Below are 22,346 nucleotides of genomic sequence, written 5' to 3' on the forward strand. Positions count from 1 at the left end.
ACATTTTATGAAGTTTTTTAACAAAATTATACGTTTTTTAAATAACTTTATTTGTTAAGCCAATTTTAAAATAACTTGATGATAATTGCAAAGTTTTATAGGAGCTCGTAATTAAAATTCTTTAATCCTAAATAATTTCAGCAATGTGCCTTTTCTTAACAACATTATCACAAATGAGTTTGAGTGATTCTTCAAGATCATCACACAAGAGATAAGGATCTGGAATTATTGTTGGATCCACTGCCATAGAAATGGTCATCTGGCTGGCGTAACTCTGAAAATGAATGGTTAGTGCCTGCAAAAGAAATTAAAAGGTTTTAATTTAATGAGAGGACAATGAAAAACTCAAAAAGTCTTGCTCCACCCCAAAACATGTTAAAAGATACTACTATAATTTAGAGAGAGGGGTAGTACCACTTTCTATTCACACCACCCCAAAATAATAATGATTGTAAGAAATGTAAGCTTACATGTGGGTGTCCATATACACTTGGAGCAATAAATGAAACAGGATGTCCATAGAAGCTAATTTCTTCCACTGGACCAGGTACATTAGAAAAAGCCATAGTAGTGTGAAAGAGAACTCTTCTTGTTATGGCACCAGCAATCTACATGAAAGTTCTAGTTGTAAGAAATATTTTCCAAAGTACTTAAAATACAAGAATGAAAACACTAGTTCAACATGGAGATACTAATATTTTCTACAAGTTTGACTATTTTGGCCGTTCAATCACAATCTCATTTTTATACAATGGAACCATGATTTAGAGGTCTCATCGGTTCGATGTCTGATTTCTAAAATAATATTTAGTTAGATGGTTAGATAAGACAACTTGACACAAGTTGTTGTCAATATATACCTTAACTCCAAGTAAATTGAGTACCAATTTTGCACAAGCATAAGAGCAAATAGCTTCCAATGATTGTTTTTTTCGATCAATTGTGGCCTTAGCTTGACGAACATATTCCAATGGATCTTCTTGTAAAGCAATGGCAAAAGGGCAGATTACATACCCCATCTGATTACCCCATCTGGCTTTTCCTTTCTCAGCCATCATATCTGCTAGATCCTAATTAACATAATGTATGAGTGCAATTTTTTTATTATTTTTGTTGATGACAACATAATGTGTGAGTTAATTAACCACTAGCAATGATTCATTAGTTCAGGAAAAAGAAAGCAATGATTCATTGGTTGAAACTATTTATTGCTATAGAAATTAAAATTAATCATAAGAAAAGTAGAAGGACTACATATGTGTAACAACTTATGAGTTATAGAAAAGTATATAAAATGGAACCATAAAATTTACAAGAAAATATGCAAACCCTCTATTAATTATTGAATGAAATTCATGTGAATCATAGAGCGTGACACATATATATATTTCAATCAGTAAAAAAAATAGTGTTTACGTAAGAGAGAAATTTTTCAAGAGAAATCCTGAATTTTCTAATTTGAAATACTACTTCATATTAGAATATTAAAGACTGTCTTGGTAAAATTACAGGTATGGCCAAATCTATATGTTTTGAATATGAAGTTCATTAGATTAGATGTATAGAAAAATAAATATCTAAAAATCAATTAATTTAGAAATAAAATCTACCTGTATTCCAGGAGAAGGCCTGATGTTAACAAGAATTGATGCTCTGAGACGAATGTTCTTGGGGATTTTACTCTGATGCTTTGCAGCACCGTCATTTGCATTTTTCACACCTACTCAAAGGAGTATAACATAGGTTACAAATGATTAATTTGAAACATTAGCTAGGTAGTTTTAGTAGATAAGAATAGTTTAAGTTTAACTAATAATAGCAATGTAAATTAAGTTTGAGAAAAAGCTGAATTAGAAAGAAAAAAGATATAGAAGCTTACCATATTCCCTATTCAAGTAGCGAGCGATACCAGCTTGTGTCAACCCCAACAAAACGTCATTGATGGTCTAGTTAATCAACATTTATCATAATTACATATACAATAATCAGAAAACCTCCATTAATGTTTTTTAGATTGAAGATATATGTGTAGTAGTAATTTTGCATTAGCATTGTTAAATAGGTAGGACTTAGATTGCCGACACTCACTATCTCACACATTCTTTTAATGAGCTCAAAAGTGGTCATTAAATCAAAATCAAACAATTTAAATTTCATTGTCGGATTTTGATTTTCCTTTTAAATCTAAAATGTCAAGTTTGAAATCTAGACTGATCTAATGACCACTGAAATGAGAATTATTGCATGATATTATTGATTGCACATAATCCCAATAATTCTCTATATATATGATGCACAAACAATTAACACACACTAGAGACATCACTAACACATACACATCGATAATAATTTTTCTAAGATATTAAATTGATTTGATGCAATCATATCTTAGTGTCACGTGCGAGACACCTGACACATCTAGATTGTTACACATAAATACAATAAAAATTAACAAAAATAAAACATTGTACTTGGTTATAGATTTATCAATGGAAATAAGAAAATTGACTTACCGTTTTCATTTCAGTCTTGACGAACTTAATGTCATCCATACTAACCATACGATACACAAATCTCTTGGTATTGAGCTCAACCCCATGTGCACCTTTCAAAGGAGTATGTGTATCCTTAAAGAACAATATAGTCAAAACAAGCAACAAAACATCCACAATAGTGTTCCAAATCAATCTCAACCCCCACAAAATACTCAACCAAAATGAGACAATAATCGAACAATTATGTACATTTGAGCTAGAGTCATCTCTCTTACGCGTTGTAGGCACGGTTGGTAATGCATTAGGGTCCGAAGTTTTGCGAGTAGCTGCAATGAGAAGTGATATGAGAGAGGTACCATCACCAAGTGAATGGTGGATTCTAAATATTCCAATTGATTCTGCATTTGAGGTTTTGATGTTGAGGAGATGTAATTCCCATAGTGGTTTGGATATGTCTAATGGTGTTTTTGTGAAATTGGAAATGTAGTCCTCAACAAATCTATCTGGGAAATCAATTTTGGAATCTATTTGAGGTACTATGATATGGTTGTCTAGGTCAATTGTTGTTTGTGTCCATCTAGTTTTCCTCCCTTTCTTAACCTGAAATTTGTAACAAGAAATTGAAAGATTTGGCCATGCGAGAAACATAAACCATAAAATATAAGACTAAATATTTCTCATTGTAGTTTGTTTGTTTATTTTCTTTGTTTCAAAATATGTTACAAGTATGTGTATAAGTGTTGTAATGTTACATAAATTTTCTACTTGAGAAGAGAAAACTAGAGAAATTAAGAGATTAAATAGAATGTGAAAACAAGGGACCAATAGGACTATTCAATTGTCTTATGTTTGATCTTGTTTCTTCTCACTTGGAGTATGTATCAACCACGTGGTATTTGCCTTCTTCTCTTATCTATGTTTTAATTTAATTATGCTTCTTTTTTAAAATTGTTTTCTGATTTGTTCAATATTCTATTTTGGTTCTCTTGTTGTAATTGGTTTCAGTAAAAAAAAAATGCATTCCACTACTCAACATAAATAGTTGCTATAATTTCAGTAAAAAAAATGTACTTTATAGTAAAAAATACAACTGTGTATTTGAAATGTAGTTAACTATAATTCTCACTCTCTCAAAAAAAAAAAAAAAACTATAATTCTCACTCTTTATAATAAATCATGGTTTTTTAAAATTCTAACTAAACACATAAAATATACAAAAACAAAGGGTTGGATAGTATGTGACTTACAAGCTTGCTGGTGAACCTAGGATGCTTAAGAAGAGTTTGACATAAACCTTCTCTAATGACTTGAGGATTGATACTAGTCTTGCAACCAATGATGGCAATCACATAACAGTTAAAGGATGGTGAATGGAACAACCTTGCAGCTGGACTCAGTGGTTCACCACCACCTTCTCTTGAACATGCCATGTTGTTATAATAATATGATGCTTACACAACCCTCAAGACAACTATTTGGATAGGACACATGTACATATATATGTGCCTGCTTATTATTGTGATCAAAATACCCAAAATTAATGAAATTTTCAGGAAAATTAATATTATATTTATGTCATTTAAAACGTCGGTGGGTTGGTGGAGAATTAGGCTGTACACAAATACACAAATTAAAGAATAGTACATATATCCATACATGTGGTTGGGTAACATATAAGATACTAACTGTAGTGGTCAACAATCAATGTGAGCCAAAATAGATGCAGCAATCTATCTTTTTCTTTAGGGTAATAAAATGGACCAACCTATCAGCATTAACTAATGCTTGGGTGAGATGATAATTTATGTTTTCTCCACTGAAGTTATTTCTATTCGAGAAGTATCCGATATCTTTCAGGTGTAAATTAAACATTGATTTATCATGTTGTGACAGTCTTTTTCCTTTAGAGGAATGATATTTTGACATCTAATTTTCAACAACTTTTGATATTTTTAACTCAACCTTCATTGGTTGATAGAATATCTAAAAATTTAAACTATTAGAATATATATAGTTTTTCCATCCCTACTTATAGGATTTTTTTAGAATATTTATTTGGATAATGATATATGTAGAGAGAAACTTGGTCCGAGAGATTTTCACAATAATATATACCAGGGAAATGTTAACTAGTATTTCGACATTAATTAAGGATTTTAAATGGTAATTTTTTGTGAAAATTTATGTAACAAATTGCTTCAAAATTGAAAATTGAATAATTATTTAATTTAAAATACTTAAAGCGTGTTCCGGAGATACTCATTAACAACACCCTATAAATTAATACCCTTCCCCACCTCTTTATTTGTCAGCCACCTATTTATTCAACTAAATGACATATCTAATGGTTTCAAATCAATAGTGACAAGTTCACCATATTTTCTTCCGTGATGAATAGATACAAAATTTTATAACTTCTCCATAAAAAAGATAAAATTTTATTATAAGTCGTTTTGACATTTTCATATATATTAAAAAATGTTTTAATTTTGTACTGAATATAGAAATTACAAGAGATTTTACAAAATTGTTTCCCATTAATAACATGAAAATGAGAGATTAAAAATATTGAAAGAGGTGACAATAATAGATTATCAGGATTCAAGAGTAATGTTATTCTCCCTTAAAAAAAGAGTAATAATATTCCAACATTAAAAATTTACAAGTATAAAAATATACAACTTATAAATGGATGTGTTACTTTTTTGTTGGTGTCCGGGGTTCGAACTCCGAACCTTGCATATATTATGCATTATGCATTGTCCTTACCAACTGAATCAAGTTACGAGGGTAAATGGATGTGTTATTGAGAAAGAGAAATATTTCTCCGTTTAATAATAATAATAATAAAATAAAAAAGAAACTCAAAATATATCCTACACCCTCCGGTCACTATTATAAGCAAAACTTTGTATTGTAGATTCATTCATTAAATGATGTATGTGGTCTTTATTATGGACCACATACATCATTTAATGAATGAATCTAAAATACAAAGTTTTGCTTATAATAGTGACCGGAGGGTGTGTATATACATACATATGTTTGACTAAACAATAGGGTTTTATTTATTTAAGAACTAATTAATCATCCTCTAAGACATAACTAATTAATCATACATGATCAAAAATATACTATACAATTTCAAAAGGAATAGTGTTGAAGGAAAGAACCTGAAAAAGTTGATCTGGACCAAGAAGCCTTTATCTGTCTGGATCAAGGGCAATTTATGATAAAGATGATAGAAACTTTGTCCATGAAATTAACTTGAATGATCTTTCTCTGATCTGCTAATAACTCTTCTGTTGTGATATATCCTCTCTGACCACTCTCTATGTCTTGTGATGTGTGTGAATAGTTCATTGGAGAGTTTCTTCCTTCTTTTGATGGCAAACATCATGGTTGACAATATGCCTAATTAAAAAAAATGAGGTCTAATATTTGACAACGATGCTCCTTTAATGTGCTAGCAGACGGACACATCAAGGTTAGAATATGTGCCAAACTGCCAATTCTCCATGGATTTCTTTATTCTATCTTTCCTTTTGCCTTTAATTACGGGGTCTCTACTCCACCATTATGTCACCTAAAGTTAATTAATTTTTCAGCTACTATTTTAGTTAGGATGTCTAAGGTAGTCTTGCATTTCACAAGACCAAATCTATAGTGTACATCCACAAGTGGATAAACTTTTTCAAAATGTAAAGTCAATTTTTTTATTTATCAAAAGAAGCACCTCAATGTGTGTTTAACTACTCTAAATTTGATTTTGTGATCAAAGAAGAATAACTCGGGATCTCTATTGAATTAATTGTATGTACCTAAATTTGGTTGACGTGTCCCTATTTTAACTTTTCTTAAAGAAGTTAAAATGAATTATATTACACCAAACTAATTCATCCTAGCAGGTGTGGCAGAATGAATTAAAAAAGTAAAACATAGACAAAGTTAATCGTTCGAGGGGAAAAAAGAGATAGAAAAAACAAAAGTTAAGAGATAACACCCAAGCACAAAATAGGATCTTGTCGGAAAAAAATGGTAGCCAAAAACAAAAGTAGGGTATTTTGTCTTTAACCACCAAAACGATCGTAGCTTAACTTTCTCAAGAAGATGATTAGGGAAAGCTCCTCGTGTTTGAAGATTCTTTTATTTCTTTCATTTTATGTGACCGAAACACAAGAAAGTCAAATCAAATGTAATGATAACCGTAAAATCTTATATTATCCCCCAAGATGACGAAACTGGTTTAAGTGATCAACAATGCCTGCCGGTTCAACTGAAACAAAGCCTAACCAATGCAAAACCATTCCCCAAATAGAGCCAAAAAGAACACAACTTAAAAGGCCACATTTAGGTAAACCGCAACCACCCGTGCAAAGTTGGTCCTGATTATGAAGAACGCCATGCCTATTTTAATTTTATTTCATTTTTTTAGAGGATATAATTTTATTATTAATTACTAAATTGTTATGTGATTTGTATTAAGAGGCCACATTTGGTGTAGTATGGTGTCAACAAAAGTTTATAAGTGGGAGAAATCTCCGATTTACAAGTCGATTTTAGAAGGTTGGGTTATGTTCAATATAAAAGTTTAAGATTGTATTGGAGTCTATTAAAAAATCGCGGGTAGATAGGAAAAACCTCATATAGTCATATATGATTCTCACTCAACCACTATTTGTTTTTTAAGTTAAGACATGTTGTTTTGGTAAAAAAAAAAAGTCAAGACATGTTCTTGCTCATATAGTCATTAGAAAGATTTCACATTTTTTTTATATAAACATAGTGATAATAACCACTTGAAAACTCACAAACATATAAGTGGAGGATTTGTGTTTTAAACTCGAGTCACAATGTCCAGTCTAGCAATTTTAACATTTACCAGTTGAGTTATGACTTATAAAAAAGACTTTATATTCAAGAGGATGAATTGACTATTTAAAAAGTTTTGCAAATATTCTTTCTTAATAATTGATGAATGAAGTAAAGCATGAAAAAGATTCTTGAAGTAATGTATACAATTTGATATGAATCTTTACAGAAATTTTAAGTCAATTTGTTTCGGACCGGCTAAAGGCCAAATCAACTTGACGCTGTGACGCATGCCCAATTATTACATAAGGTCTAATAAGGTGTCAAACCCAACATTTTCCCCGTGTCTATATAAGAGGAGTGCTCACTCTCTCTAATACTCACTCTCTTATTGGTTTAAATCATTGTGGGTTTACACATTAGAAAAGAATGAGTGCTAGAGAGAGTGTTCAAAATTGAGTGTTGCTAGCATTCCTCATCTATATTAAGGGGACTCCACTACAATTCCAAGTAAGTTTATTTTCCTTCAAAGCTCTCAACCCCATGGTTTCTCATCTGACTTGGGAATCAGAACGCTTGTGCAGATACAATCCCCCTCCGTACGACGGGCAATGGGACACTTCCATAGATTCCAGCAAGATCTTCGACAACGAAACAATGTGAAAGTTAATCGAGTATTTGATTAATAACTCAACAATGATTTCTTTTGCTTCAAACAATTATGTTAAAGAAAAAGCAGCAATAAATTATGGACAAACTAAAATTCTAATAAAAATATAAGTAAAAGTTGAATGCATACAAATAAAATACAAGTAAATTGCGAGTAAAAAAAGTCCCCGTGAGCTTAACTCAGTTGGTAAGGACAATGCATAATATATGCAATATCCGGATTCAAACCTCGACCATCAAAAAAAATTGCTAGTAAAAAATAGTTGAATGTAGATAAATATTATCTTGCCACCGGTAGAAAAATATAAGCATGCCTTTGATGGATAACACCGAAATGGATCCGGACCTTTCAATAAAACCTACAATATTTTTTTTGGTCAGGTAACCTAGTGGCTAGAATTCACCTTATAAGGTGAATAAATGGGGTGTCCGGGGTTCGAACCCCGGCCCCTACATATAATAATGCATTGTCCTTCCAACTGAGCTATGCTCACGGGACAATAAAACCTACAATATGATTGAAGGAAATAACTCCTGAAAAAATGTCTACACGTCAAAAATTGTGATTTTTCAAAAATCATCTTCTGCTTGTGTAATTTGTGCATCCCACTGCTCAATTATTAATGCACCACCTTCCTTCTTGAAACAACAACACTTCATCTGATCTTAAAAATTACTTTGAAGATGCCTACACATCATTTTCATCGATACAAGGAATTAACAAATGGATACAAACAAAATGTATAAATAACTCATCATACATGCATGTTAAGAAAGAGGAAATTTTCAACTCCCAAAATGGAAAATATCATAGAATTGTACAACCACGTTCTACAAATATATCTAATACAAAATACTCCCTCCGTTTCAAAATGAGTGTCGCTTTAGCCAAAAAAATTTGTTTCAAAATGAGTGTCGCTTTCAGTTTCCAATGCAATAATAACTTTTTCTTTTCAATTGTACCCTCCAATTAATACTCTGCACACTACTTCCAAAGTATTACTTTTAAAACTAACCAATAGTTAATAAGGATAATTTGGTAACATAATCATTCTCTTTCTCTTAATCATTGCATTTCTTAATATGTGTGTAAACACCTAAAGCGACACTCATTTTGAAACGGAGGGAGTACAAATCGAGTACTTAAATAGAGACAAAATCAAGTTCACAGGAAAGGCGATGTGTCCAATGGTATTATGCCTCATATAGGCAATAAATATCTTTGAAGAATTGAAGTTCCAACACCAATAATTACAAAGAAATAATACTCTGTTGAAATGTACCGAAATAAGTGGTGTTATCTTTTTTGTAGTGGGTTGCTCCTTTTTTAGGTTGTTGAGACCATCTTACTTGTTTCATGATTGTGAGAGTTACTACAACATTCACATGATATGGTGAAGTGTTAGATATGCCAATTATGTCCCAAAAGAGAAGTTGATCTAGATATGGATGAACAATTAAAGATTTTTGCTCCATCCGTGGTGGTGTAAAAGATGACATTCAAATGGAAAATCTACTTTCTTTAGCAATAAGTTATGATCCTTTTGAATCTGAGAAAGATGGTCTGAGAGCTGGTTGTGACTGTGAAGAGGGAGGATTCCATCGTGATCTGTCGCGAGTCTTTCTCCATCAGAGGGGGGTGATGTACCTTCACGTGTTCCGACACTCAAGTCAATGAGAGATCAAGAGAGTGAGGTAACTTTATGGTAAAATGTGACATGCATGGCCGAACACTGTACATACGTATATAGAGTGAGTAATTAAGTAAGATTTTGGCTCTTAGGTCTTCACTAGGACATGTGTCTTCAAGGGACATATGTAATGATCTGCACGTAGTCACAACATTGGATCCGAATTAGACGGTCCATGTTGATTGTCTGGACTGTGATCCTGTGCAATTTAGGGTGTGTCTATAATATGGTCCGTCGAGCACCAATTTCCAGTTAGACCTGAATTCTAACCCAGATTAGGCCTTAGCCCAGTCTGAAACAAGTTCGAAGGTTGTATGCAAAGAAGTCGGTAAACAAATCCTACAAATTTTAACTTTTAATGTTGTTGTGTTGTTTTTTAAGCTTTTCCTAAGCTTACTCAATGTTTATTGCTTTTACTTTGGGTTCATATAATTTACCTAGTGCAAAGTATCTCATTGCTTTGAATGTGTATGTTTAGAGACATTTTGATAAAATTGATTCATACTATTATAGTGTTGGCCTTCGATTTGTGATTGTGTATGTTTAGAGTCCTTTTTTTTTTTTAAATAAACATGACACATACTCAAGACGGTTCAAGGGTAAGGTTACTAAAACTCTCACGTTAGGCCTATCAGCTAAAAAAATATTTTTCATTAAATTTTATAAGCAAAAAGACCTTACATGAGCGTGCGCGCATACACACAAAAAAATCTTATATATTAAAACTTGCTTTAGGCCTCACTTATTGTTGAAGATTTATGGTAGACCATGCTCATACAATTATACTTTTGGCCCTTAATTTGGTGCAACTGTAAATTCTAGTATGCCCCCCCCCCCACCCGATAGACGACAATGTTACTTATGGTCTTCTCGCATTCTTCTCTATTTTTGAGATGATTCAGCAATTTTTTCCCGTTGGATTTAAATCCAAACCCCTAGGGGGTAAGTATCATGATTGTTGAAGCTCAATTGGTAGTGCCATAGTGGGAGTTCAAGGATCATCATATTTACCCCTTAAGTCTCGGGTCCAAGTCCTGCGGAAAGAAAAAAAAAACACACTACATTATCCTAGAGATGTGCAACGAGAAGACCACAAGAAACACCGTCGACTGGTAGGGTAGGGTCAGACTGTTACATACTGTGTGACGTTAAAGGTAACGATCCATAATCATTGCATTTTAAAAAAATATACGCACAATTTCATGCATTAATTAATTCCAACCATCAGTATGAGATTAGTCACTCACAATTTCATTGCATCACTAGTTTATTTCATGAATTTCAAATCTTAATGGTGAAGGTCATTGAAATACCATCAACCATGAGAAATTTCATATAATAATAATGATGTGTTATTTTTTTTAGAGGAAGTAAATAAGGTGTTATAATAACTATATTTGGATGTTTGGAAGAATAAATCCATACAACCCATAAAAAAAAATCCATTTGAATGTATAGTTTCGACCAATTGTATCTTAGAAGAAAAAATAGAGAACATATGTATTAGCAAAAATGGGGTGCAGTAAAGCATATCCTTAAGAAAGATACCAACTAACTATCTAATCGTAGTTGGGCTTATTTTATAAACAAACCACCTATAGTTTGGGCCTAGTTAATTTATCAATTAAAACTAGGAAATTATACCCGTACCCCTTACATTTAATCTTTTACTCCTGAAAATCATAAAAAGTACCAATTTTACCCTTTTATCATTTGACTTCACCCCACAATTTTTTTTTTTCAGAAAACAAGAGGGATAGTTTCCAAATTCATTCTTCTTCACCAACACAAGAGTCTAATATCTTAGACCATTTATCTTCATCTTGTACCCCTCATTTTCATACAATCTACATTCAACAATAAAACAAGAGGAAGACAAAAATAGTGTACCCAAGAGATGAAATTGAAAAATTGCTACGAAATTCAATGAGTAAATAAACAGAACTTTGGGGTCTTTGTTTATTAGGTTTTGTAAATTGTATGTCCCTTGTGTGTCTGAGTGTTGTTGCAAGTTGTTGATGCTTGTGTTGGATTGATGAGTTTCCTTATCTAAAGAAAATGAATTTGGAGAAGAATTTGATGGGTTTTAGTATCATCATCTGCAATTAGTTTTCTATTACATGCAAGAAGTCCATTTCATCTCTCTTCAAATTTCATCTTACGTTATTTTCATTATGTTTTTCAGTCATTTTATTAGACAATTGAGTCATTATAGAGGAGTTTTAAACAAGTTACTCATGGTTTAAGGGACATTTTGTAATATTTTCAATTGAGTCATGTAATTTTATTTCTTCCCTAAACCAAACAATTTCATAGGTGTTTTGAGGAATCTTTTATCGAGAAATTGTGTAATTCGGCAAGCAAGGCACCTCATAGAAGTTTTGAAAGACATGGAATGAATATTATCGATGTTCTAGAAATTTTTGAAGATGGTATAAGTTGGGGAAATTTTGTCTCAGGTCCCAAGAGCAAGTCGGAAGAGGAAAACACTCAAAGAACGGCGAAAGAAGTCAATTCTCGCACCTACAACTGAAGCCGCATGCCTCAGACATGGCTCTCGCGTCCCAGTCGCATGAGACAAAGAGAGTTTTCTCTGCCAGGCTACCACGTATCTTGCGCGCGCTGTTCCAAAAAAAATAGTTTCTTGTTGTAAATATGCCCATAATTTGAACCCAAACCCAACTGAAAATATGCTTATAAATAGATCTCCTTTCACACAAAAAATATTCATTCATAACTTGACGATTTAAGAGGAAAACAAGCGTTTGGAGCATCAAAGAGGAGTCTCAGACCTCCTTAACTTTTGTTCCTATAATATGTTTTATTTCTTTCTGATTATGTTTTTTGTTATTATGAATAACTGAACATCTTTTGATTAGGGTTCTAAAATGAACCTCTATTTATTTATTGGATTTTACTAATGCAAGTCATTTATTCAGTTATGATCTGAATTATATTTAATCTTCTTATGTTTCACGCAATATGCTTTCTTGCACTAGGGAGTATGACATACCTAGTCCATGGGTTGAACTTGGATTAGGGTTGCGATTAGAGTCTTGCTTTAATTAAAATAGTTACATATGAATTTTATTCTACTGTCTTTAATTAATAAGGGTATGTGACTAGGTTCTAAGATTTGTGTGAGTTGTGGTTCCTTTAGACAACAATTTAGGAATTTCAACATTTGTCTCGTTTCAATTACACGTGAGAGGTGTAAGTCCCCACTTTAGATAACGATACCAATGTGTACGGAAAGCTAGAGGTGTGGCGACCCTTTACCCCGTCTTGCACGTATGACCTTTAGAGTGATGAGGAACGACATCTAGAGGGATTAAATCCCACAAAGTTAACCATTTTTATATAATACTTAGTTAATAATTGATAAATATATTTGCATTATTTCCAACAAATAGGTACATGGGATTCAAGGAATCATAATTGCTGCTAATAATCATAATCAAACCCGCTTTATTATTTCTGCAATCAAACCACTTGTTTGTGCAATCAAATCAAACTTGCAAACTCCCTCCAATTTACTACTTCTTTTTTTCGGTCAAACCCTCCAATTTACTACTTTAATTAATAAGTTTAGTTAATTACCTCGTCGAAACAACAATCCTTGTGAAGACGATAAATTACAACTATACTATTTGAAATGGTTTGATTCCTTACCAAATTTAGTCTTCACAATTCCATCATTTTACTTGTTCACTTCAATCTTAACCCCAAATTTTCTGGTTTACAAATTAATTTACCAGAAAACTTTGTCAGAAATTGGAGTATTCAATTTTAAAAAGTGTTGCGGGCCGAATTTCGTATAGGGTGAAGTCAAATAACGAAAAGACAAATTGGTATTTTTAATGATCTGTAGAGATAAAGAACTAACTGTAGGGATATAACGTATAATTTTATTTATCCAAACTTACATATGCCTTGCTCCCAACCACCTAAAATCCTCTATTCAAAATACCATTTGACTAAAAAAAAAACAAATACCAGCAACCCAAATTACATTTCCCGTGCAAGCTAGGTATATATGTTTCTTGTAAAATAAAAATAAAATAAAAAGAAGAAGCTAAGATATGTAGCATGCTAAACTCTTTGTACTTTATACCCCAAATATATGATGATTAAACTAAAAATGGTCTAAACATCATTTGAGTCTTGTTGAATGTCTATCATTGCTCTTGACTTTATAGTTTGCAACAAGATTAAGAACTCAACTGGAAAAATTGGGACGAATTGATTCACATCTGATTTTTTTTTTGTAGTGGTCGGGGTTTGAACCTCGGACCTTGCATATTTTTATGCATTGTTCAACCAACTGAGCTAAGCTCATGAGGACAATTCACATCTGATCTATTATTATCGGAGATCACTTTGCTACTTTTTTTTTTTTATCCTTTTAAGTTATTTTTAGGCTTTTTTTTTTTTTGGTCGAAGTTATTTTTAGGCTAAAAGGGAACTATGTCTAGTGGGTAAGAGAACTATATCCAGTGACGATATTAATTATAGGCTAAATTATATTTTTCGTATTTAAGTTAGTTTTTAGGTTTCATTTTGGTACCTTCGCCTTTTTTTTTTACATAAGTTTCAAGCATTAGACACTTTAGTCCTTTATGTTTCTTTTTTTGTTTCATATGGTCTCTTAAATTATAAACTTTGGACACTTTAATCTTTTAAGTTATAAATATTAGACATTAAAAAAGATAACTTAAGTGTCCAATATTTTGAATCTAAGAGACTAAATTGTCTTATGTTTTTAATTTAATGGGACAAAATATGAAACATAAGAAACTTAAAGATGAACTGTCTAATGTTTATAAATTAGTGGATCAAAATGAAATGAAAAAATAAAATAAAAGAGCCAAAGTGAAACTGAAAAATAACTTAAACGACAAAAGATAGTATAACTTTGCCATAATTATATTATTGGAACTCAAAATAGAAAAAATAATTTTCACAAATCGTGTCATCAGAAACACATAAAAGTGTTCAATATGGTCTACTGTTTCAGTGGAAAAGACATTGTACAGCGCCTTTAGGCAAAGAAGGAGATGAGATAGATACTTAAGCATCATATATGATTGCTTATTGATGAAGTCTCCACTATTGCTATTACCTTACTATATTCATCATCTATGCAAATATTCACCATGTTTTCTCATAACTTAAATGAAGTTAAAAATTCTATGTTGATATAAGCATAAGGAAACTTTTAAAAATGTTATAAACTATTCATTCCGTATTGTTATTATAAGTCAATTGGCAAAAAATATTTGTGTTTTATTATAAATTATTCTATAATATCAATACATCATTAATATATCATTTATTATTTTTTTTCTTCTTTCAATTTTTTAATTATTTTTTCTCATGTCAATAGTAAAGGATAATTTTACAAATCACTCATAATTTCTCTTTCCAATACAAGATTAACTATATTTGTTTTTTTGTTGAGTAGCTTAGTGGTTAGAAATTCATCTCTTAAAGGTAAATAAGTAGAGTTTCTAGGGTTCGAATCATGGCCCCTCTGCATATAATATGCAAAGTTTCTACCAATTAAGTACCGACTTAATATGTATGAAAAAATCAAAACGATTTATAATAAAATACGAATAGTAATTTATAAACAAGGCTTTCAATAAATATTATTTCTTTTAATTCACCAATTTTGGAAGAACTAATGGCTTGTATAAGAGGGAATGAAAAGGAGAGCTAGATATGATATGACCCCCATTCTCGTAATGAAATGAATTAAGGTTACGTAGTGAGTCCCCAAGTTACTAATTAAGGACCACAATATTAATTTTTTGTCCCAAATGAAAATGGAAAATTTGCTATGAGGAGTAGTAGTAAGTAAGTAGTGACTAGTGAGTGAGTGGTTCATGCACTCAGATAGTTAAGGACCACAAACTTTTCTCTTTTTCATGAACGAATAAAGACATCTATGAGTCACAAGTGGTTCGTGAACTACCTCACTTGTTCGTTTGTTTTCATAACCAAATTACTCTCACAAAAAAAGGTTTCTTATGTGTATAAAGGGAGAAAGTTCAAGTGACACGATTTAGATGAATGTGGCCACCAATTGTTAACATGGCTCTTTCTAGGAAAATTACTTGAATTATTTTTGTTATAACATGGTTTAATTGAATGGGAAAGTTGTATGGCTTAAAATAGCTTAGTTGGTTCAGAAAAAAATTATCATGGGTCACTTTTTTTTAATAAAGTCAGAAAAATATTGGCAAAAATATTAAGTATTTTTTTATGATATGACGGTTTTATCTTTTCTACGATGTTTGTGTTGGAAACAAACTCTTTTGGTTTGGTTAATATATTTTATTTTAGCATTTTAAGAAAAATGGTATGACGATTATAATTTATTGATAATAAAAAATATTTATATTCAAAGTGTGTACTAACTATATATTATATGGAAAAATTTGTTCACAAGTTCTATCTTCACTGGTAAAAAAATTAAATTGTTAAGTCGGATGTAGTGACCGATAAAATTCAATTGAAATTATATATGGACACACAGACCCCTATTTAACCTATACACAAGTGAATCTCACAACCTTTTTATCACCTTCTTTATACATCAGTCAATCTTGCATGTGATGCTAGTAAGGGTAAGAATAGGTTCAACCGAGTTATGTTTTACAAAGCCTTAGTTTGACCTGTAAAAAACTTTAAGGCGTAAGATTGGTTTGCGGCTTATCATAGACTTATTTTTCAAGCTTGAGTCTCACCATTTAAAAGCATGATATAGTTTGCTAGCCTGTTTAAAAATCTATTTCATATGGATATATTTAAATAAGTAATATGATTTAAGCTGAAATATATTATCAAACTAATAGATCAATGATATTAAACTCTTTTTAATATTTAAAATGAATCTCTTTAGAGAATTTATAACTATACATATTATATCATATTTCTATTCTAGTTTATAATAATACATTTCAGTATGCACAAAAACTAAACGCATACTAATAAACTTAAATTACTTAAAATGTTAACAAATTGATAATTTAATTCTTAGGACAAAATATAATATAATACAATAATATTACTAGTAAATGCTTTTTTTTATAGTCAATAACACGACCTTTTTAATTAAATAGGCTTTGAAAAAAACTTAAGTATTCTCTATTCAAGAAAAAAGTCTGGTCTGACCTGAGCTGGATCGTAGGCCATGTAAGCCAGTCTAATCTACTCTCATTCCTAGATGTTAGTATACCCGATGAACACAATATATTACCGCTAAACCATCAATCGTGTCAATCAACTATACTAAAATTTCAATTTATTATTAAAATAAATACCAATACATCGATAAATCACAATGTCTTTATTGTCAAATATTTTATTGACACTTTATGTTTATTTATTAGTATAATTACAGTAAAAACAATAGAAAAACTAATGTATTTAATCAATAATAAATTGGGGAAATAATCGATTTGGGTTGATATGGTGATATTGATTTGAAGCTTAGAAGTGTGCTCCTCCTTAAAATCTTAGATTCGATTCTCCTCGATGTTAATTTAATTTAAAAAAAAAAATTTGAACTCTTTAAAAAAGTTGTCCTGAGTTCAATCTCTAACTTTTTCATAAAAAAAAAAAAAGAAATCGATTAAAAAGAGAGAGTTCATCTTGTGCGTCTCACAAATTAACTGACAAAAATTTATCATCTTTAAATAGACATGGAAACATCAATAACATATTCAAAAAAGGAAATATCTATTATGCTGCAATGAAAGTGTTTGGGACGAAAACATGAAATCATGTGGTCGATTCTTTTTCACCTGCTCTCTCCTTGTTTTCTGTCACATAATGAATCGATAAAAACATGGCAATTTGACATTTATTCATGTGTTTCGGGCAAGATTTGTTTTATACTTCATCCCATCTTAAATATAAGAAAGAACTAGAACAATGACATGTGCTGACGCGCGGGTCTTATTTTCATGTAGAAACTCACAATGTTACCTAAGCCAATATTATACCATAGCAGAATAAGTCATAATAATTATAACAATAAGTTGTAAAACATAGAGAGTACAAAATTTATTCTACATTCCATGCCATGAATCATAGGAATCATAGGGATAGAAGAACTTTAATTCTGTTAAATAATAGAAAGTACACAACCTAGGGAAAATTGTCAGACATAAATAATTAACAATGAAGAAGTTTAATTTCGGTCAATCCTTCCAAGCACCAAAGTTGATCCCATATTTCCACCCCTTCGAGAAAAACACAAACCCATCAATTCTTTCAACCAACACCTCGAACTGATTGTTTTTTGCATCAATCAAAGTCGCAAATCATTGAACTTGGTCGCCAAAGTCGTTCATGAACATGTTCGGTAGCATAACAGCCCCCTGATGCAACAACAAACACGATTAGAACCATTACAGATAACAAAAAATTTTTTTGAAACATGTCAGACAAAATCATCACCTCTTCAACATCATACTCGACTATGTATGTCCTAAACTTCACACCATACTTGTTGACAACATTTTCAAAGGATGAAGTTGGATTTTTGAGCAAAGGACCTGCAACATCATAAAGATTTAAAAAATAGGAAACGATATTAAAACACGCCGTAATTGTGAGAAAAAATAACCGTATTACCTGTCAAGCAGTGATAGGACAGTAGAGTTTCAATACCACGACCCTCCATTTGAATCAACGATAGAATAATGGAAAGAGAAAGGAGGATGGTTTTATCGACTGATTTTAATATGCAAACCGTGTGTTTTTTTTTTAACTTGCAAACGATGCTGTTTTTTTTTAATATGCAACCGTGTGGCCTCTTTTGTTTTTAAAAGAAATTTTCAACCGTGTGGTTTTAATGCTAGTTAATGTACAATTGATAATTTATTTTATTTCCATTATGCAAACCGTGTGGTTTTCTTTTAATATGCAAAAGGTGTTTTTTTTAATATGCAACCGTGTGGCCTCTTTTGTTTTTAAAAGAAATTTTCAACTGTGTGGTTTTAATGCTAATCAATATACAATTGATTGTGTCTTATTTTATTTCAATTATACAATTTTGTACGTAATTCACGGGTCTAATTTGGGATGACAATTAATACAGCAATCGTGTGTTATTGTGTTTCAAAAATTAAAATTATATGCAATCGTGTTATAAATGGCAGTTACTACCATAGTAGTTAATAGCGGATAGCGGCGCGTAGCGGCCGACCCCCAAAATGCTATAGCGGGATAGCGCCTAGCGCTATGACCGCTTTCATAACTTTTACGACATGCTTTTACATCACCAGTAATTCCCAATTGGTGTCTTCTTGCTCTACTAATTCCTCCATTGCTGACCTTATCACAGAAATCACAGTAAATCTTTTTCTTATCATTCAAATCCTTCCAATGATTAAATTGCCAAGCAATGTCGAGAATCACCGGTCCGTTTATGTCTTTGAGCACATGAGTCAACAGACACAGAGTTTGATTGAACACCAGAAGCTGATGCTGCCATGACTGTGTTGTCCACTAAAACAACAAAAATAAGGAAACAGAGAGCAGAATATAGGATGAACAAAACAGAGGATGTTTGTGATATGCTTATGAACAAGCAGAATAGAGGATGAACAAAACAGAGGATGTTTGTGATATGTTTATGAACAAAACAGAGAGGGAGATTTATAGAAGAGAGCAGACACGAGGTCAAGAAGTTACAAACCTGAGGAACGGTGGCGGTAAGGAATGACGGCGGATGACAGTGCGACGGCGGCGTTTTACGGTGAGAAGATGTACAGATCGTCCGTTTTTTGAGAGAAATGCGTTTTGGGGTGAGAAGATGAAAGGCGCCGTAAAGAATGAAAGAAGGAAGAGAGAAACTGAAGTTATTAGGGTTTGACGAAAATGACAAAAATACCCTTGTTTTTTTTAAAACCAAGGAGAATCTTGTATTTTCACGTAAAATGAAATAGCGGTGCTAGACTGCAAAACCGCTATGCAGTGTTGCGGCCGCTATTGCGCCGCTATCTCATAACGCTACGCCATGGCTTATTGCATAGCGGTCCGGTACCGCACCGCACCGCGCGGCCACTATTGGCCGCTATAGCGCCGCTATTAACTACTCTGGTTACTACAACCTGTAATGAAATGACTTTATGGCATGTATTAAAGGTGAGGAGGTCAAGCGTCGACATAAATGCTTTAGAATGAGCGGGAAAATGCTAGCTTTGGTTTTAATGCTAATTAATATACAATTGATTGTGTCTTATTTTATTTTTATTATACAATTTTGTACGTAATTCACGGGTCTAATTTGGGATGACAATTAATGCAGCAATCGTGTGTTATTGTATTTCAAAAATTAAAATTATATGCAATCGTGTTATAAATGGCAGTTACTACAACATGTAATGAAATGACTTTATGACGTGTATTAAAGGTGAGGAGGTCAAGCGTCGACATAAATGCTTTAGAATGAGCGGGAAAATGCTAGTTTTAAGGTTAGGGTTAGGGTTAGCTTAACCTGACAAGCTTTAGTAAGTAAGGTGATTTCCACAAAGACTTAAGAGTACTATTACATTTTTATCAGTTTTGGAGTCTGATAGATGGACGACAATTTTGTAGGGGAGGCATGGCAAGTCATTTGTTGTTGTTCTGTTTTTGTTTTATAAGGTCTTTCAATCAATGTACAATGTAGTGTTGATTCCTGTAATTTTTTGGTACTTGACTTGGACACATCTTGTGCTGCAATTAAAGTACATGTTTTTATTGAATATATTTTGACCTATACAAAATATAGAGATGACACTTCTAGAGACAAAAAAATACTTTCCTTGCTGATTTTACTGTAAATTTGTCAGAAGCACACATTGTTTATCTTCACTCATTTTGTTTATCTAACAAATTCTAGATATATATGTATAATATCATAAATAAATAAATAAATAGCTTCAATTGCTTTACGATATTAGGTTAAGCCAACTTTGAACTTGTTCAAGGTTTGTAATTATATACTATATGTAAGTATATGTATATATATCAAGGATTGTAATTATATACTTGTTTAATCTTTTTTTTTTTTTTCTCTTCTTTCTCTGGATGATCACTTTTAGATCATTTGATTGGAACCTTTTAGGTTTTTGGTTTGTATGTAAAAACTCACGTTTAAGGTATGATCAAATTTTTAAAGAACCCATAAAGAAGAAACTCAGAAAGTGCTAGCAAGGTTAGCACTTATTTAAAGATAAATCTTCGGTTGAACCCCTTTAATTTGTAAACCAATTCAAATATTCCATAAATTAACAATGCGATAAAGAATAATAAAATAGTATTAAGATGCCTAACATCATTGCTTTAGTTTTATTAATTACTTAAATGTTCTACTCAGAAGTTCTATAAACATATATACGAGCTTAATTCAATATTTGGTTATCTACGTTTGTTTTAGATTTCAATTTGATTTGATTGCTTTTTGGTCCCTTACGATACTAAATATTAAGATAAGCTAATCCTTTCCATCAAATTAATGTTGTCTAATACGTGCAAACAATGATTTTGGAACCCAATATTTTAAAAGTTTGGGTAAAATGATTTGGGTTGGGGATGAATAAAACCGTAAATTCATTTGATGCTAGAGAAAGTTGTCTTGTAGCTACGTTTAACACTCCATTAGCCATATTATACGATATTGGATGTGTCAACATAAAATTTTACAAAAATGGACTAACTTATTTTAATGTTGTTGATAACGTAAGTGATCAAATATAAAACTAAGTTATTAAGAAGTTTGATTTCAGTCCGGTCGCATTAATCATATTATAAGCAATGACATGTCTTCATTCTGCTTGGATCAAAATGAAAATAAACATATCATATCAGAAGTTTAAATATTAGAGGGAACTAATTACTACAATTGATGGTATTATGTATTTCTTAGAAATGCTAAAAAATTAAATTATTTTTCCACAAAACATTGTTACTTTTTGCTAACATGGATATAAAGGTGGGTGAGCTATGTGCATCTTAATAGGCGACGTATCTATTCCATTTTATTTTGCCTCTTTTTATATTCCTCATTGGCCATATACCTTTATTTTATTTTATTATATATTTTAACTTTTTATCTAACTTTTGTTTATCGAATTGAAGTTCTAGATTAGATTACAATCCATCGTTCCAATTCAATAAAGTGTGATTAATTATTATGTATAAATATATACTTCAATGGGTATAGCAGAAATGCGTAGATAATTTTAAAAATAAAAGATAAATTTTAAAAACTAAAAGCAATATCACATATATCAAAACAAGGTCATTCTTTTTAGCCGTTGCAAAAACAAAAAAAAAAAAATCATTCTTTTTAGGCACAGAAAAGTCATTCTAGAATATATATTTTAATTATAATAATACTTTTGCAATTAAATTCTTTGAATGAATAAAAGTATATAACCTAATCTACTTAGAAAATATTAGCTATTGTAACAAATGATTAAATTATAACATATTAACATTCATGTCATTATTAAAATTAATCTGTTAGCGGTTGACTTCCTTAGTCTTGTCAACTATTTTTTACAAGACAAAACTTGTGGTCTTTTACGTTGATTAAAATGTGAGCAACTCTTATAAAAAAAATGTGAGCATGCATTTTAGAATGAAAATCTTATATTACTTCCATTACACTCTTCTC

At 31.4% G+C, this 22,346-nt stretch overlaps 1 protein-coding gene across 2 annotated transcripts; it reads right to left on the reverse strand.

The window, feature by feature from the left end:
* Positions 1 to 93: 93 nt before the first annotated feature.
* Positions 94 to 5,851, reverse strand: LOC146952809 (wax ester synthase/diacylglycerol acyltransferase 11-like). 2 transcript variants are annotated; one of them, XM_085706156.1, is made up of 8 exons: positions 5,669 to 5,851; positions 3,743 to 4,001; positions 2,514 to 3,095; positions 1,880 to 1,946; positions 1,611 to 1,720; positions 861 to 1,070; positions 471 to 608; positions 94 to 295 (listed from the first exon to the last, which is right to left on the reverse strand). In XM_085706156.1, exons 2-8 carry the CDS (start codon positions 3,923 to 3,925, stop codon positions 128 to 130), a joined length of 1,458 nt encoding a protein of 485 aa, XP_085562282.1. In that variant the 5' UTR covers positions 3,926 to 4,001; positions 5,669 to 5,851; the 3' UTR covers positions 94 to 127. The 2 variants fall into 2 exon arrangements, with proteins under 2 accessions (XP_085562282.1, XP_085562275.1); XM_085706149.1 differs by having other exon boundaries at positions 1,611 to 1,723.
* Positions 5,852 to 22,346: the final 16,495 nt, after the last annotated feature.

This window comes from Medicago sativa, chromosome 1, assembly GCF_051527215.1.
Source record: "Medicago sativa cultivar Bolivia chromosome 1, Bolivia_mono, whole genome shotgun sequence".
NCBI lineage: Eukaryota > Viridiplantae > Streptophyta > Magnoliopsida > Fabales > Fabaceae > Medicago > Medicago sativa.

Coding starts and splice junctions, on each gene's coding strand:
- LOC146952809 (XM_085706149.1), bottom strand. CDS start 3,925: ATGGCATGTTCAAGAGAAGGTGGTGGTGAACCACTGAGTCCAGCTGCA. Junction 1,947..2,513: donor TCAAGACTGAAATGAAAACG/GTAAGTCAATTT, acceptor TTGATTAACTAG/ACCATCAATGACGTTTTGTT. Junction 1,071..1,610: donor GGCCTTCTCCTGGAATACAG/GTAGATTTTATT, acceptor TATGTTAATTAG/GATCTAGCAGATATGATGGC.